General features: G+C 42.9%; 1 protein-coding gene across 1 annotated transcript in view; it reads right to left on the bottom strand.

Annotated features, from left to right (window-relative positions):
* Positions 1-698: 698 nt before the first annotated feature.
* The window catches only part of LOC133538980 (arsenite methyltransferase-like), a 29,536-nt gene continuing 12,602 nt past the window's right edge, over positions 699-17,632 (bottom strand). Inside the window, exon 11 of the mRNA XM_061880949.1 lies at positions 699-2,675. Coding sequence (XP_061736933.1) covers positions 2,568-2,675 — 108 coding nt within the window. The 3' untranslated portion in view covers positions 699-2,567. The remainder of the gene's footprint in view (positions 2,676-17,632) is intronic.

Raw genomic sequence — 17,632 nt, 5'->3', positions numbered from 1 at the left:
ACAAATTTACATTATTGCAATCAGTTGATAAAACGTTGTGCTTTTTTTTTTTTTTAAATCTACTACTCTGCTAGCATGTCAGCAGACTGGGGTAGATCCTGCTGAAATCTGTGTATTGAATGAATACAGAATCGGAAAAATATCGTTTTTGAATTGAGAATCGAATCGAAAAAAATCGATATATTATCGAATCGTGACCCCATGAATCGATATTGAATCTAATCGTGGGACACCCAAAGATTCACAGCCCTAGTTAATAGTATTTTATCTTTATTTGTCGTTATTTATATTTTTCTGAATAAATTATGAGATAATGTTCGTCAGTTAACTCATCGCTGTTAATTTTCAATCTATCAAGATAAAAAAATTATATCAAAATCCAATTACTATATGTTATTTATGTAGTTTGTTAATTTTCCTAGACACATGTACTAAAATTGTGTGGTTGTTTTTGTACATATGTAGGATAATTTACAAAGATACAAATAATTACTATTGCGACATCCAGCTGTTTATTTAATTCCAAAATTTCAGGTTAAATTTTATACTTCGCAAACTCATCCTGTGGGCCAGATAAAAACTGTTCGCCAGCATGATACGGCCTTCAGGCCGTACATTTGACACCCTTGCTCTAAATCATCATGTGTAAAGGTATTCTAATTGATATAGCATGACAAGACATGTATTTCTTACTACAGTAACATTCAGCAATTCATGTCATTTATTAAAACCATGTGGCAAAATTAACTAAAGTCATTCAAACTAAAAGTGGTACAACAGAAACATAATTACAAGTACGCTGTTTACGAGTAAGACATATCACACCAAAAAGCACTAAAAAGTTGAATTATTTTCACTGTAGATTGTGAATGTTACTAATAGTTTAGTACAGGGGTGTCCCTTTGTTAAGCTATCTGAACTAAACCACTTAACTCCAAAGTGTAATATCAAGTAACATATTGTATCTCAATGATACTCAATGTCTTTTGTTTTGAATAAAAAATGGCCTACGAGCCACACTTTGGAAACCACTGGTTTAGTGATTGACTTGTGTGGGTTCAGTCCCCACTGATTGATGATAAAAGTGGGAATAGTTAAAGGCCTACTGAAATGAGATTTTCTTATCTAAACGGGGATAGCAGGTCCATTCTATGTGTCATACTTGATAATTTCGCGATATTGCCATATTTTTGCTGAAAGGATTTAGTAGAGAACATCCATGATAAAGTTTGCAACTGGAGAAAAGCCCGGAAGTCGCAGACGATGATGTCACATGTTGATGGCTCCTCATATATTCACATTGATTTTAATGGGAGCCTCCAACAAAAACAGCTATTCAGACCGAGAAAACGACAATTTCCCCGTTAATTTGAGCGAGGAGGAAAGATCCGTGTTTGAGGATATTGACGGACGGACTAGAAAAAAAAACAGAAAAAAAAAAACTAAAAAACAAAAAAAAAACAAGACGCGATTGCAATCGCGTTGCATTGAGACGGATTCATATGTTTTTAGAGTCATTTACTAGGATATTTCTGGGAAATCCCTTATCTTTCTATTGTGTTGCTAGTGTTTTAGTGAGTTTAACAGTACCTGATAGTCGGAAGTGTACGTCCACGGCCGGGTGTTGAAGCGCAGTGTCTCGGGGAAGTCGACGGCAGCTGTATGGATGGCACAAGCTCAGCTGATATCCGGTAAGAGGCTACTTTTTAACCACAATTTTCTCACCGAAACCTGCTGGTTGACATGTAGTCGGGATCCATGTCCGCTGTGATCCATACTAAAGTTTCACCTCCGTGAATTTTAAACAAGGAATCACCGTGTGTTTTAGTGGCTAAAGGCTAAAGCTTCCCAACTCTCTTTCTACTTTGACTTCTCCAATATTAATTGAACAAATTGCAAAAGATTCAGCAACACAGATCTCCAAAATACTGTGTAATTATGCCGTTAAAGCAGACGACTTTTAGCTGTGTGTGTACGCAGCGCTCATATTCATAACAGCCCGTGACGTCACGCGTACACGTCATCATTACGCGACGTTTTCAAGAAAAAAAATCCCGGGAAATTTAAAAATGCAATTTAGTAAACTAAAAAGGCCGTAGTGGCATGTGGTGCAATGTTAATATTTCATCATTAATATATAAACTATCAGACTGCGTGGTGGGTAGTAGTGGCTTTCAGTAGGCCTTTAACTGCCTCTCTGGTCAGGTGGGGTACACCTCTTACACTAAGTCAGCTGGGGTAGACTGTAACAAAGAAATGTAAAAAATACAAAAAAGGAGGATGGAATATAGTGAGTAATTAAATGTGTTTAAAGTAGGTGTCCAAAAATGATCTATGATGTTGTATTTCCACAGCAAGCATATCCTGTTTAAAGGGGAAGAGTAGTGAATACTAAACATATGTTATAACATCATCTCCTGTAATATAGTATTTGCTATAACCTGAATGTACTGGGTTTGACTGTTGTAATTATTCACCCCTACAGCACGATCAATGCACATATTGAGTAATAGGTTTATTTAAACTACTGTTGTACCACCATGTGACTCTGGGCCTATTTGCATCAATCACTTGCAGCAGGTTGCAGACTTTGTGCTGCAACTCCCCCCTGTGGGTGAACCTGGACTTGCTCTCTGCAGCTGCACAGCCAGCTCAAAAGGATTCTCGGTGCTTGCCTAAATGACAAATCAACAAGAAGGTTGTATTTCATCATGTGAAGTTTCAATGTACACAAAAAAAATTAACAATTTTGACTCTTTGTATATGTTAACCACTCGGAAAATCAGTGTGGGTTTCCTCGTGACAAGAGGTCTTGATCAGACATTCATCAAGTGTTGCTAACAAGAACTTAGCACAAAAGACCTTTGATGACTAAAACACAGCAAACAAGTATTACTGTAAAATATTTGATTTCACTGAAGAGAGACAGTCCAAAGGTAGACCCATGAACATACCTGGGAAAAAACTATCTTAGAAGTACTAACCATTCAGCCCCTGTATTATCCATCCATTTTCTACCATTTATTCCCTTTTGGGGTCGCGGGGGGCGCTGACGCCTATCTCAGCTACAATCGGGCGGAAGGCGAGGTACACCCTGGACAAGTCGCCACCTCATCGCAGGGCCAACACAGATAGACAGACAACATTCACACTCACATTCACACACTAGGGCCCATTTAGTGTTGCCAATCAACCTATCCCCAGGTGCATGTCTTTGGAAGTGGGAGGAAGCCGGAGGGGACCCACTCATTCACGGGAAGAACATGCAAACTCCACACAGAAAGATCCCGAGCCTAGGATTGAACCCAGGACTGCAGGACCTTTGTATTGTGAGGCAGACGCACTAACCCCTCTTCCACCGTGAAGCCCCCCCTGTATTATATTATACAAAATAATGGTTGCTGTTGAGACACACACACACACACACACACATTTATATATTATGTGTATATAAGTATGTATACATACAGTATATATATATATATACATATATATTGTATACATTCATATTACTAAAACAGCCTTCTTTCATCTCCGTAATATCGCTAAAATTAGCTCCATTTTGTCCACTAACGACGCTGAGATCATTATCCATGCGTTTGTTACGTCTCGTCTCGATTACTGTAACGTATTATTTTCGGGTCTCCCAATGTCTATCATGAAAAGACTATAGTTGGTACAAAATGCGGCTGCTAGACTTTTGACAAGAACAAGTGAGTTTGATCATATTACGCCTGTACTGGCTCACCTGCACTGGCTTCCTGTGCACTTAAGATGTGACTTTAAGTTTTACTACTTACGTATAAAATACTACACGGTCTAGCTCCAGCCTATCTTGCCGATTGTATTGTACCATATGTCCCGGCAAGAAATCTGCGTTCAAAGGACTCCGGCTTATTAGTGATTCCCAAATCCCCAAAAAAGTCTGCGGGCTATAGAGCGTTTTCATTTCGGGCTCCAGTACTCTGGAATGCCCTCCCGGTAACAGTTCGAGATGCTACCTCAGTACAAGCATTTAAGTCTCATCTTAAAACTTATTTGTATACTCTAGCCCAGGGGTAGGGAACCTATGGCTCTAGAGCCAGATGTGGCTCTTTTGATGACTGCATCTGGCTCTCAGATAAATCTTAGCTGACATTGCTTACCACGATAAGTAATGAATAATTCCACTGGTAATCATAGTGTTACAAATCACATTCAAATTATGAAATGTTCTCATGCATTTTAATCCAACAATCCGTTTTCTATCGCACCTGTCCTGATGTGGCATTAATGGTGAGACGTATTATATTTATTATTGGTTAACTTTAGAATAACAATGTTATTAAAACGAATACGAGACTTATTATACTCTAAAAATGTTGGTCTTACTTAAAAATGCACGCATTTAGTTGTATTCAGTGTTAAAAAATATTATATGGCTCTCACGGAAATACATTTTGCAATATTTGGCTTTCATGGCTCACTCAGCCAAAAAGGTTCCCGACCCCTGCTCTAGCCTTTAAATAGACCCCCTTTTTTAGACCAGTTGATCTGCCATTTATTTTCTTTTTCTCCTATATCCCCCCCTCCTTTGTGGAAGGGGTCCGGTCCGGTCCGGTGGCCATGGATGAAGTACTAGCTGTCCAAAATCGGGACCCAGGACGGACCACTCGTCCAGAGTCGGGACCCAATATAAACCGCTCGCCTATGCATCGGTTGGGGACATCTCTGCGCTGCTGATCCGCCTCCGCTTGGGATGGTTCCCTGCTGGCTCCACTTTGGATAAGACTCCCCGTACTATATTGGATCAACTTTGGACTTTATTCTCACGGTTACGTTACATCCACTATGGATTGGACTTTCACAATATCATGTTAGATCTGCTCGACATCCATTGCTTTCGGTCCCCTGTGGTCCTCTCCAAGGTTTCTCATAGTCATCATGGTCGACGTCCCACTGGGGTGAGTTTTTCCTTGCCCTTATGTGGGCCCTACCGAGGATGTCATTGTGGTTTGTGCAGCCCTTTGAGGCACTTGTGATTTAGGGCTATATAAATAAACATTGATTGATTGATATGTATACAGTTGTGGTCAAAAGTAAAGAATATAATGTCATGGCTGTCTTGAGTTTGCAATGAATTCTACAACTCCTGTTTTTTTTTGATAGAGTGATTGGAGCACATACTTGTTGGTCACAAAAAAAATTCATGAAGTTTGGTTCTTTTATGAATTTATAATGTGTCTACTGAACATGTGACCAGATCTGCTGGGTCAAAAGTCATAAGTATACATACAGCGATGTTAATATTTGGGTACATGTCCCTTGGCAAGTTCCACTGCAATCAATCAATCAATCAATGTTTATTTATATAGCCCCAAATCACAAATGTCTCAAAGGACTGCACAAATCATTACGACTACAACATCCTCGGAAGAACCCACAAAAGGGCAAGGAAAACTCACACCCAGTGGGCAGGGAGAATTCACATTCAGTGGGACGCCAGCGACAATGCTGACTATGAGAAACCTTGGAGAGGACCTCAGATGTGGGCAACCCCCCCCCTCTAGGGGACCGAAAGCAATGGATGTCGAGCGGGTCCAACATGATACTGCGAAAGTTCAATCCACAGTGGCTCCAAGACAGCAGCGAGAGTCCCGTCCACAGGAAACCATCTCGAGCGGATAAGCAGCGTAGAGATGTCCCCAACCGATACAGGCGAGCGGTCCATCCTGGGTCCCGACGAGCGGTCCATCCTGGGTCTCGACTCTGGACAGCCAGTACTTCATCCATGGTCATCGGACCGGACCCCCTCCACAAGGGAGGGGGGGACATAGGAGAAAGAAAAGAAGCGGCAGATCAACTGGTCTAAAAAGGAGGTCTATTTAAAGGCTAGAGTATACAGATGAGTTTTAAGATGAGACTTAAATGCTTCTACTGAGGTAGCATCTCGAACTGTTACCGGGAGGGCATTCCAGAGTACTGGAGCCCGAACGGAAAACGCTCTATAGCCCGCAGACTTTTTTTGAGCTCTAGGAATCACTAATAAGCCGGAGTCTTTTGAACGCAGATTTCTTGCCGGGACATACGGTACAATACAATCGGCAAGATAGGCTGGAGCTAGACCGTGTAGTATTTTATACGTAAGTAGTAAAACCTTAAAGTCACATCTTAAGTGCAGAGGAAGCCAGTGCAGGTGAGCCAGTACAGGCGTAATATGATCAAACTTTCTTGTTCTTGTCAAAAGTCTAGCAGCCGCATTTTGTACCAACTGTAATCTTTTAATGCTAGACATTGGGAGACCCGAAAATAATACGTTACAGTAATCGAGACGAGACGTAACAAACGCATGGATAATGATCTCGGCGTCTTTAGTGGACAAAATGGAGCGAATTTTAGCGATATTACGGAGATGAAAGAAGGCCGTTTTAGTAACGCTTTTAATGTGTGACTCAAAGGAGAGAGTTGGGTCGAAGATAATACCCAGATTTTTTACAGAGTCACCTTGTTTTATTATTTGGTTGTCAAATGTTAAAGTTGTATTATTAAATAGAGGTCGGTGTCTAGCAGGACCGATAATCAGCATTTCCGTTTTTTTGGCATTAAGTTGCAAAAAGTTAGCGGACATCCATTGTTTAATTTCATTAAGACACGCTTCCAACTGACTACAGTCCGGCGTGTTGGTCAGCTTTAGGGGCATGTAAAGTTGGGTGTCATCAGCATAACAGTGAAAGCTAATACCGTATTTGCGTATGACGTCACCTAGCGGCAGCATGTAGATGCTGAAGAGTACAGGGCCAAGGACCGAACCCTGGGGAACTCCACATGTTACCTTAACATAGTCCGAGGTCACACTGTTATAGGAGACGCACTGCATCCTATCAGTAAGATAAGAGTTAAACCATGACAGGGCTGAGTCTGAAATACCAATTCGTATTTTGATACGCTCTAATAAAATATTATGATCGACGGTATCGAAAGCAGCGCTAAGATCGAGGAGCAGCAACATAGATGACGCATCAGAGTCCATCGTTAGCAATAGATCATTAGTCAGTTTTGCGAGGGCTGTCTCTAAGGTGCTTTTGGTAGCCATCCACAAACTTCTGGTTGAATTTTTGACCACTCATCTTGACAAAATTGGCGCAGTTCAGCAAAATGTGTTGGTTTTCTAACATGGACTCGTTTCTTCAGCATTGTCCGTGTGTGTGTGTGTGTGTGTGTGTGTGTGTGTGTGTGTGTGTGTGTGTGTGTGTATATCCATCCATTTTTTGCCGCTTGTCCTGTTCGGGGTCGCTGGAGCCTATCTCAGCCGCATTTGGACGGAAGGCGGGATACACCCTGGACAAGTCGCCAACTCATCGCAGGGCCTGTGTGTGTGTGTGTGTGTATATATATATATATATATACATACATAAATACCTACTATACACATACATACATATATATTCGAGGTTTCTGTGGTTTATCTGTTATACAGTGGGGAAACCTGCGAAACAGGATTGTAGGGATGAAATAGCCTCTGTGTTTTTTCCTGACCTAACGTGTATATATACATGTATATGTATATTAAGGTTTTCCAGATACCAATAATTTGGTAAAATGCATATCGATGCTTTTCAATACTTTTCCAAATAAAGGGAACTTTGAAAATGTCATCTTACAATCCATAAACATAGGTTTGCTATTGCACTTTAATAAAACTTTTACAAGGTTCAAATATAGATTAAAAGACATTAAACACATTGGCCTTTTCTTATTGCATTCAAAGAACAATTTTCAATATTACATATAGTCTGTCATAATCAAGGATTAGATTAGAATATAATAAAAAGCTTTATTGACATTAGATAGATAGATAGATAGATAGATAGATAGATAGATAGATAGATAGATAGATAGATAGATAGATAGATAGATAGATAGATAGATAGATAGATGGATAAAGTACTATCTATCTATCTAATATCAATAAATATCAGATGTTGCATGATTTGTGGTTGCCACTCCTGTTCTGTGCTTTAAGAAAACTACATTCATTAGTAAATACTAAAAACAAAACTATATATAAATGTACACAAATAAGACATGCAGCAGACAAAATACACATTTGTCAAAGATAAAACAAAAATTGTAGCGATTTGTTACATTATTACCTGTCACTCTTTACAACTCCTCGTGCAGATCTGAATGCTTATTATTTAAATGTTGACCTTCGCAACGGTGGTAATACTAAGCGCCATGTTTGGCGAGACGTGTCTTAAAGCAGTGCTGGCAGCGCGGCGCCTCCCTGTTTAAAGTATCACCTTTGTTGTTAGTTTTGAAGCCCAAATACCTCCATATTGTGCTTTTCCAGCTTCTTTATTAACCAGTAGAAATTATGTTTTTTTGCCATTCTTCCTCTCCAAGATGATATTGCTTGTATGCACTTTCTGTGTGCATTTTGACACACTTAACATAATGCGCCATGCTCTTTAGTCACCACCGCACAGCGGCATTCAGATTAAAGAACGGTATCAGTCATTTTCAAAGACAGTATAGTACCGATTTCTATTTATTAGTATCGCTGTACTCTATTAGTATGTATATATATATATATATATATATATATATATATATATATATATATATATATATATATATATATATATATATATATATATATATATATATATATCAGAGACGTGCTGTCAGGGTGGGCAAGTGAGTCAGTGCCTCACCTGCCACCAGGTGGCTTGACCATGAGATGTTCAAAAACAAAGTAATAAAATAATAAGTTTTAATATTTCTCTTTTGGTTTATGCCTTCTATGTGATTTTGGTGTGGTTCCTGTATATTTTGGTCATTTTCATGGTCAAAATCGCGGAAATTCCTGGATTCCTGATCAAAACAATGCAGCAGATGAGAAGTGAGGCAGACACAGGCAGTGCCTCCACGGCTACACGCAGTGTGTATTGGGGGTGTGCGTGCGATGGGGTGCATGCTTGTTGCCACGTGGAAAAGTAAAGTCCTGAGGCAGCAAGTACCTCTGCCTCAAGGTAGGGGGCGATATATTATGAACTTGCAGTTCAACGCCTCAGCAGTACTCTGACTCGCCACGCTGGGAGAAATAGGGGCGCTCAAGCTAGCAGACACAGGTCTCTCTAGCGGAAGCCAGCATTTTTTCTTTTCTTTTCTTTTCTTTTTTTAACTGTATGTATGACAAACATGACATTTTATTAGGGTAAGCCAGTGTTTGTGGGTGTTTTTTGTCAGATGCAAAAATATTGTTTAATTTCTGGGAATGAAATTGAATTAAATGAATGTTTCTGCCAATATGGAGGATTATATACTGTATCCAAGACTTTCAGCCAAAATGAATGCGATCATACAAAGTACGTTTTCATGGAGGATAGCTATTGCTGCTTCAGATACAAATACAGAAAGGTAATATACACTCACAATACTTGATTTATTTTGTTAAAATCAAATGGTACCAAAAATTATTTAATAACAACAATATCAAACAGTTTTGGGCCCATTTATCATATCATTATGATAACGTTTTTATGAAAGCAAATAACTCCCTTTTTTTCCTGTAACACTAATGTGCAACCTAAATCAACAATGACTACAGGTGCACATATGAATTTAAGTAAAATAAAATAAAAAAAAGAAGAAAAAAAGTATGTATGCCTCACCTATATACAAACCCTGTTTCCATACAAGTTGGGAAATTGTGTAAGATGTAAATATAAACGGAATACAATGATTTGCAAATCCTTTTCAACCCATATTCAGTTGAATATGCTACAAAGACAACATATTTGATGTTCAAACTGATAAACATTTTTTTGTGCAAATAATCATTAACTTTAGAATTTGATGCCAGCAACACGTGACAAAGAAGTTGGGAAAGGTGGCAATAATTACTGACAAAGTTGAGGAATGCTCATCAACACTTTTTTGGAACATCCCACAGGTGTGCAGGCTAATTGGGAAGAGGTGGCTGCCATGATTGGGTATAAAAACAGCTCCCAAAAAATGCTCAGTCTTTCACAAGAAAGGATGGGGCGAGGTACACCCCTTTGTCCACAACTGTGTGAGCAAATAGTCAAACAGTTTAAGAAGAACGTTTCTCAAAGTGCAATTGCAAGAAATTTAGGGATTTCAACATCTACGGTCCATAATATTATCAAAAGGTTCAGAAAATCTGGAGAAATCACTCCACGTAAGCGGCATGGCCGGAATCCAACATTGAATGACTGTGACCTTCGATCCCTCAGACGGCACTGTATCAAAAACAGACATCAATCTCTAAAGGACATCACCACATGGGCTCAGGAACATTTCAGAAAACCACTGTCACTAAATACACTTTGTCGCTACATCTGTAAGTGCAAGTTAAAGCTCTAACGTGCAAAGCGAGAGCCATTTATCAACAACATCCAAAAACGCTGCCGGCTTCTCTGGGCCTGAGATCATCTAAGATGGACTGATGCGAAGTGGAAAAGTGTTCTGTGGTCTGACGAGTCCACATTTGAAATTGTTTTTGGAAGTATTTGACATTGTGTCATCCGGACCAAAGGGGAAGCAAACCATCGAGACTGTTATCGACGCAAAGTTCAAAAGCCAGCATCTGTGATGGTATGGGGGTGCATAAGTGCCCAAAGCATGGGTAACTTACACATCTGTGAAGGCACCATTAATGCTGAAAGGTACTTACAGGTTTTGGAACAACATATGCTGCCATTTAAGCCACGTATTTTTAATGGATGCCCCTGCTTATCTCAGCAAGACAATGCCAAGCCACATTCAGCATGTGTTACAACAGCGTGGCTTTGTAAAAAAAGAGTGCGGGTACTTTCCTGGCCCGCCTGTACTCCAGACCTGATCGAAAATGTGTGGCGCATTATGAAGTGTAAAATACGACAGCGGAGACCCTGGACTATTGAACGACTGAAGCTCTACATAAAACAATGGGAAAGAATTCCACTTTCAAAGCTTCAACAATTTTCCTCAGTTCCCAAACGTTTATTAAGTGTTGTTAAAAGAGAAGGTGATGTAACACAGTGGTGAACATGACATTTCCCAACTACTTTGGCACGTGTTGCAGCCATGAAATTCCAAGTTAATTATTGTTTGCAAAAAAAAATAAATTTTATGAGTTTGAACATCAAATATCTTGTCTTTGTAGTACAATCAATTGAATATGGGTTGAAAAGGATTTGCAAATCATTGTATTACGTTTATATTTACATCTAACACAATTTCCCACATGGGCGGTATAGCTCGGTTGGTAGAGTGGCCGCGCCAGCAATTTGAGGGTTGCAGGTTCGATTCCCGCTTCTGCCATCCTAGTCACTGCCGTTGTGTCCTTGGGCAAGACACTTTACCCACGTGCTCCCAGTGCCACCCACACTGCTTTAAATGTAACTTAGATATTGGGTGTCACTATGTAAAGCGCTTTGAGTCATTAGAGAAAAGCGCTATATAAATATAATTCACCTCACTTCACTACAGGGTTTGTACATGTGTGAGATAGGCGCCAGCGCCCCCCGCGACCCCAAAAAGGGAGTAAGCGGTAGAAAAAAAAAAAAAAAAAAAATATATATATATATATATATATATATATATATATATGTGTGGAAGGGGCGTGGTCACATGTCCCCTGTGGGCAGGGCATGTGCAGGAGCCAGCTGTGAAGCAATGACAGGTGAGGAGATTTCTCAGCTGGAAGGAGTTATCTAATCACCTGTCTCTTTATCAGCAGCGTCGGAGACCATGAGAGGGGGCTGACGGCATAGGGGAGCGAGACGGAGCACGAGCCAAAAGGACACTTGCACGAAAGAGCAACAATAAAAAGCCAGCAATAGACCCAAGTCCTGCAGACGCTAATGTCGAGACCGGGGGGTCACCAAGCGCCGGAGCAGCTGCCTCCATGCAGCGCATGACGGAGGCCGAAGACCCGCAGGCCTATTTGGACATCTTCGAGGCCACAGCAACAGCTTGCGGCTGGCCTCAAGGGGAGTGGGGGTGAAGTTGCTGCCGCTCCTGGCGGTGGAGGCGCAGCGGGCGGTGCTTGGCCTGCCGGCGGCCGCCCGGGTCCAATTCCAGCACCTAAAAAGAGCGATACTGGACCGGATCGGCAGCAACGCGGAAGACCACCGGCGCCGGTTGCGGGCACTGAAATTGGGACCGGAGGGCCGGCCATTCGCTCTCGGGCAGCAGCTTCGGGACACGGCCACCAGGTGGCTCAAACCGAGAGAGACGGACAGTCCCATGTTCAAGCTCATCCTCCTCGAACAATTCCTGGAATCAATCCCTGCACGTACCTCGGCGTGGGTGAGGTACCACCGGCCACAGGACCTGTCGGAGGCAGTAAATCTGGCGGAGGACCACCTGGCGGTCCATCGGGAGGCGCAGAGAGAAGAGGCGACCCCAAGGCCAACAGACAGACCCACTCCGGCCCCGCGCAGGCGCCACACAACACCCGAGGGAGCGGCGCCATCGGAGCCGCGACCCCCACCGCCGGAGGCCACCCTGAGCTACGAGCATGTTCCCGCACCAGTCACGCCCATCAGGCGACAGACGATCCCACCACCAGTACCATCACAGGGGGGGTTCTTGGGTTATAATTGTGCTTCTGCTCCTTCTTTCCAGGGTACCGGCGCTGCTGACAGGGGGCTTCCCCCTCAGACGGGAACTCGGACACCAGGGCAGGTGTGCGGGTAACGTGGTCACGAGAGGCGGGAGTGCTCCCTAATGGAGGTGGGACAGGTGATACGGGTTGCCGGCCCTACAGGTGATACGGGTTACCGGCCCCCCAGCACCCTCCCCCGATCCAGGGGAGACGTGTCCCGGTAAGGGTACAAGGGAGTACATACCGGGCCATGGTGGATTTAGGTTGCAAACAATCCATGATCTACCAGAACCTGGTTCGACCCGGGGCGTTGAGGCATGCAACACAGGGGCGTATAAGGTGTATACATGGGGATGTGCACACATATCCTATTGTGCCAGTAGAGATTTGGTATAGGGGACAAAAGCATAGCGTAAGGTTGCCATAAGCGAGCACCTTACGCAACCCATAATTTGAGGAACAAGACGCTGAAAACCATGATCCGTAAGTTCACGCACAAGGACAAACATAATTGGGATAAATGGCTGGATCTCTTAATGTTTGCGATGGGGGAGGCACCCCAGACCTCAATCGGCCTTGCGCCTTTCAGGTTGTTATAAGGCAGGAGGCCACGCGGCGTACTTGACCTAATTAAAGAAAGCTGGGAGGAGGGTTCAAGCCGCAGTAAAAATTAAATACAATACGCTATGGACATGCGAGCAAAACTCCACAAGGTGGGGCACTTGTCACGCGAAAATTTGCTCCGCGCCCAACAACGGCAGCAGCGCACGTATAACAGGGAGAACCAGCTTTGAAAATTTTCACCGGGAGAAAAAGTACTTGTACTACTCCCAACCTCCGGCTCGAAAATACTATCAAAGTGGCAAGGACCTTTTGAGGTCACACGGCAAGTGAATGATGTGGACTACGAGGTTCGGCGCTCGGACCGAGGTGGAGGCAAACAAATTTACCATTTAAACCTACTGAAAGCATGGAGGGAGGCGGTGCCTGTCTCCATGGTGACGGTAGTGAAAGAGGAGGAGGAGTTGGGGCCAGAGGTCCCCTCCTCTTCCCTGTGATGACCAGCTCACATTGGCACAAAGAGCGGAGGTTGCTGAGTTACAGCGGCGCTACTCAGACGTGTTATCCTCGCGGCCCGGGCGCACGGATCTCATCCGACATCATATTGAGACCAGCCCGGGGATTACGGTGCGGTCTCGGTCATACAGGCTTCCCGAGCACAAACGCAAATTAGTTCGGGAAGAATTGAAAATCATGCTGGAGTTACGCGGCGGCCTACCTGGATGATGTTATCATCAAGAGTAGCAGCTGGGAAGATCACCTGCGGCGAGTGGGGGCGGTGCTCGAGTCCTTGAGGCGGGCGGGGCTCACCGCCAACCCGGCAAAGTGCGCGGTTGGCCGGAGGAAGGTACAGTATCTGGGGTACCACTTGGGGGGGTGGGGGTTTAGTTGCGACCGCAGGTCGACAAAACGGCAGCGATCGCGGCCTGTCCACCCCCCAAGACAAAAAAAAGAGGTGAGGCAGTTTTTGGGCAAGGCAGGGTACTACCGACGATTTATTCCCCGGTTCGCAGACCTGACCAGCCCACTGACTGACCTCACCCGAAAGGGTGCGTCAGAACCGGTCTAGTGGACGGAGCAGTGCCAGCGGGTTTTTGAACAGGTAAAATCAGCACTCTGCGAGGAGCCGGTGCTGCGCATGCCTGACTTCATCATCCCTTTTTGTCTGCAGTCGGATGCGTCAAGGCTGGGACTGGGGAAGGTGCTGTTCAGCAGGTGGAGGGCGTCGACCGCCCTATCCTGTACATCAGCCGGAAACTCTCGGACAGGGAGGCGAGGTACAGTACGGTGGAGAGGGAGTGCCTCGCCATCCTGTAGGCGGTCGAGGCCCTCCGGTACTACTTGTTGGGGCGCGCCTTCAGTCTATGTTTGGACCAAAAACCACTCCAGTGGCTCCACTGCATGAAGGATGCCAACGCACGGATCACCCGGTGGTACCTGGCGTTCCAATCCTACAACTTCCGGGTGGTACACGGCTGGGTACGCAGATGGCTATGGCCGACTTCCTCTCTCGCCCCTCTATGAGAGGTTGGAGGGTGGGGGGCTGCCAGGCCTGAAACTGGCGGTGGAGGCATGTGAAAGGGGCGTGGTCACGTGTCCCCTGTGGGCAGGGCATGTGGAGGAGCGAGCTGTGAAGCAATGACAGGTGAGGAGATTTCTCAGCTGGAACGAGTTATCTAATCACCTGTGTCTTTATCAGCAGCGTCGGAGACCATGAGAGGAGGCTGACGGCATAGGGGAGCGAGACGGAGCACGAGCCAAAAGGACACTTGCACGAAAGAGCAACAATAAAAAGTGTATCACATGACAGCTGGGGTCCCACACCTTCATTCAGGCCGGCTCAAGAGGAGTCGTTCACAATATATATGTATATATATATATATATATATATATATATATACACATATATGTGTATATGTATAAATATACATATATATATATATATATATATATATATATATATATATATATATATATATATATATATGTATATATATATATATATATACACAGTCAAGAAAATAAGTATTTGAGCACCCTGCTATTTTGCAAGTTCTCCCACTTAGAAATCATGGAGGGGTCTGAAATTTTCACGGTGGGTGCATGTCCACTGTGTGAGAGATAACTTAGAGATCAGCTAGAATTCTGACCCTCAAAGACCTGTTAGTCCGCCTTTAAAAGTCCTCCTCCACTCCACTGTATTATCCTGAGTTTATACCAAAAAGTTATATTTTAGTTTCATCAGACCACATGATATTCTCCCAATCCTCTGCTGTATCATCCATGTATACATTTTGGTATAAACTCATCTCGTCGTGTTTGGAGGAAGAAGAATACTGAGTTGCATCCCAAGTACACCATACCTACTGTGAAGCATGGGGGTGGAAATATAATTCTTTGGTGCTGTTTTTCTGCTAAGGGGACAAGACGATTGATCCGTGTTAAGGAAAGAACGAATGGGGCCATGTATCGTGAGATTTTTAGCCAAAACGTCCTTCCATCAGTGAGAGCTTTGAATGGTTGACCAAATACTTATTTTCTACCATAATTTACAAATAAATTCCTAAAAATTCCTACAATGTTAACTCCTGGATTTTTTTTCACATTCTGTCTCTCACAGTTGAAGTGTACCTATGATGAAAATTACAGACCTCTGTCATCATTTTAAGTGGGAGAACTTGCACAATCGGTGGCTGACTAAATACTTTTTTGCCCCACTGTAGCAGGGTGTTGAAATACTTATTTTCTTGACTGTATGTATTTGTGTGTATATATATATATTAGGGGTGTAAAGGTACGTGTATTTGTATTGAACATTTTCGGTAAGGGGGTTTCGGTTTGGTTTGGAGGTGTACCGAACGAGTTCCACACGGACATTTTAAGTAGCGCACCGCACATTGTGTAAACAATGCACACCGTTTTGAATTGATTTACGTGGACCCCGACTTAAACAAGTTGAAAAACGATTTAGTGGTCACTGGCGCCTATCTCAGCTACAATCGGGCGGAAGGCAGGGTACACCCTGGACAAGTCGCCAACACAGATAGACAAACAACATTCACACTCACATTCACACACTAGGGCCAATTTAGTGTTGCCAATCAACCTATCCCCAGGTGCATGTCTTTGGAAGTGGGAGGAAGCCGGAGTACCCGGAGGGAACCCACGCATTCACGGGGAGAACATGCAAACTCCACACAGAAAGATACCGAGCCTGTATTTGAACCCAGGACTGCAGGACCTTCGTATTGTGAGGCAGACGCACTAACCCCTCTGCCACCGTGAAGCTTCATTAAAAAAAACCCAACAACAACAACACACGGCATGCTAGCAGCTACCGGGCTACGATAGACTGACCATACCTCCTCTTTTCACCGGATATGTCCTCTTTTGCAGGGCTGTCCAGGTGGAGTTTCTTAAATGCCTCAAGTGTCCGGCATTTTAAGTTTGGGTTCTGTGTATTTTCAATGTACGTTCAGGGTTAAGAAGGGGTTAAAAATTAAACAAAAAATTGGGTGCACAGCAACATGAGGGAGGGAGGGGCAGAGACAGAGAGAGCGAGAGAGTTATGATAAACACGAATGCGTCGCCAGGCTCTGCTTTTTACCCATAGATTTATCAGATTTTATTTTTTATTATCTATAACAGGGGTGTCAAAAGTGTGCCCCATAGGCCATTTGCGGCCCACAGCTAATGTATTAAAGGCCCACGGCACATTCTAAAAATACTATTAAAACAAAAAAAAAACAAAAGTGAAATAAAAAAGCTTAAAGGCTAAATGTAATTTAGAAAAAGTTGCAACGTTGACTAATAAAACAAAGCCGGTTTTTTATCTTACAAATTGTCATTGCTCAAAACATAATATTGAATCAAAATCAATGTTATTGTGATTTATTGACCTGTCCAAGTTTAAGATTACTTCACATCAAATATTCCACTAAGAAAAATATTTTTGGCAGAAGATTTAGCAAATTTGGTAAATAAATAACCAAAGAATGTATACTTTGTTGTTTTCTTACTGTACCGAAAATGAACCGAACCGTGACCTCTGAACCGAGGTACGTGCCGAACCGAAATGTTTGTGTACCATTACACCCTTAATATATATATATATATATATATATATATATATATATATATATATATTATATATAGTTATGTTATTGTTTTTCAGAAAAAGTAAACTACCAATATAATTTTTAACAATGTAAATACCGCGCAAACTCATGTTTGGCTTTGCTGGCTTCAAATATATTTTCAGTGTGACGGTTTAAGAGGTGGCAACTTGTCCAGCCCTGCTGTCCGACTGAGTGCAGCTGCAAAAGACTCTGGCCCCTACATGACATTAATCGACAAGCGGTACAAAAAGATATGAATGGATTAAGGATGTAGGAAGTAGATTAGCGGTTTTCCCGTACTCCCCGCATTTAATATTTATTTTAGGGTTATTTCCCATCGTGCGGTGCGTCGAGA

The sequence above is a fragment of the Nerophis ophidion genome, linkage group LG20, assembly GCF_033978795.1.
Source record: "Nerophis ophidion isolate RoL-2023_Sa linkage group LG20, RoL_Noph_v1.0, whole genome shotgun sequence".
NCBI classification, from domain to species: Eukaryota; Metazoa; Chordata; class Actinopteri; order Syngnathiformes; family Syngnathidae; genus Nerophis; species Nerophis ophidion.
Note: the sequence above shows the minus strand (reverse complement) of the source record. Positions and strands in the feature narration are given on the sequence as shown.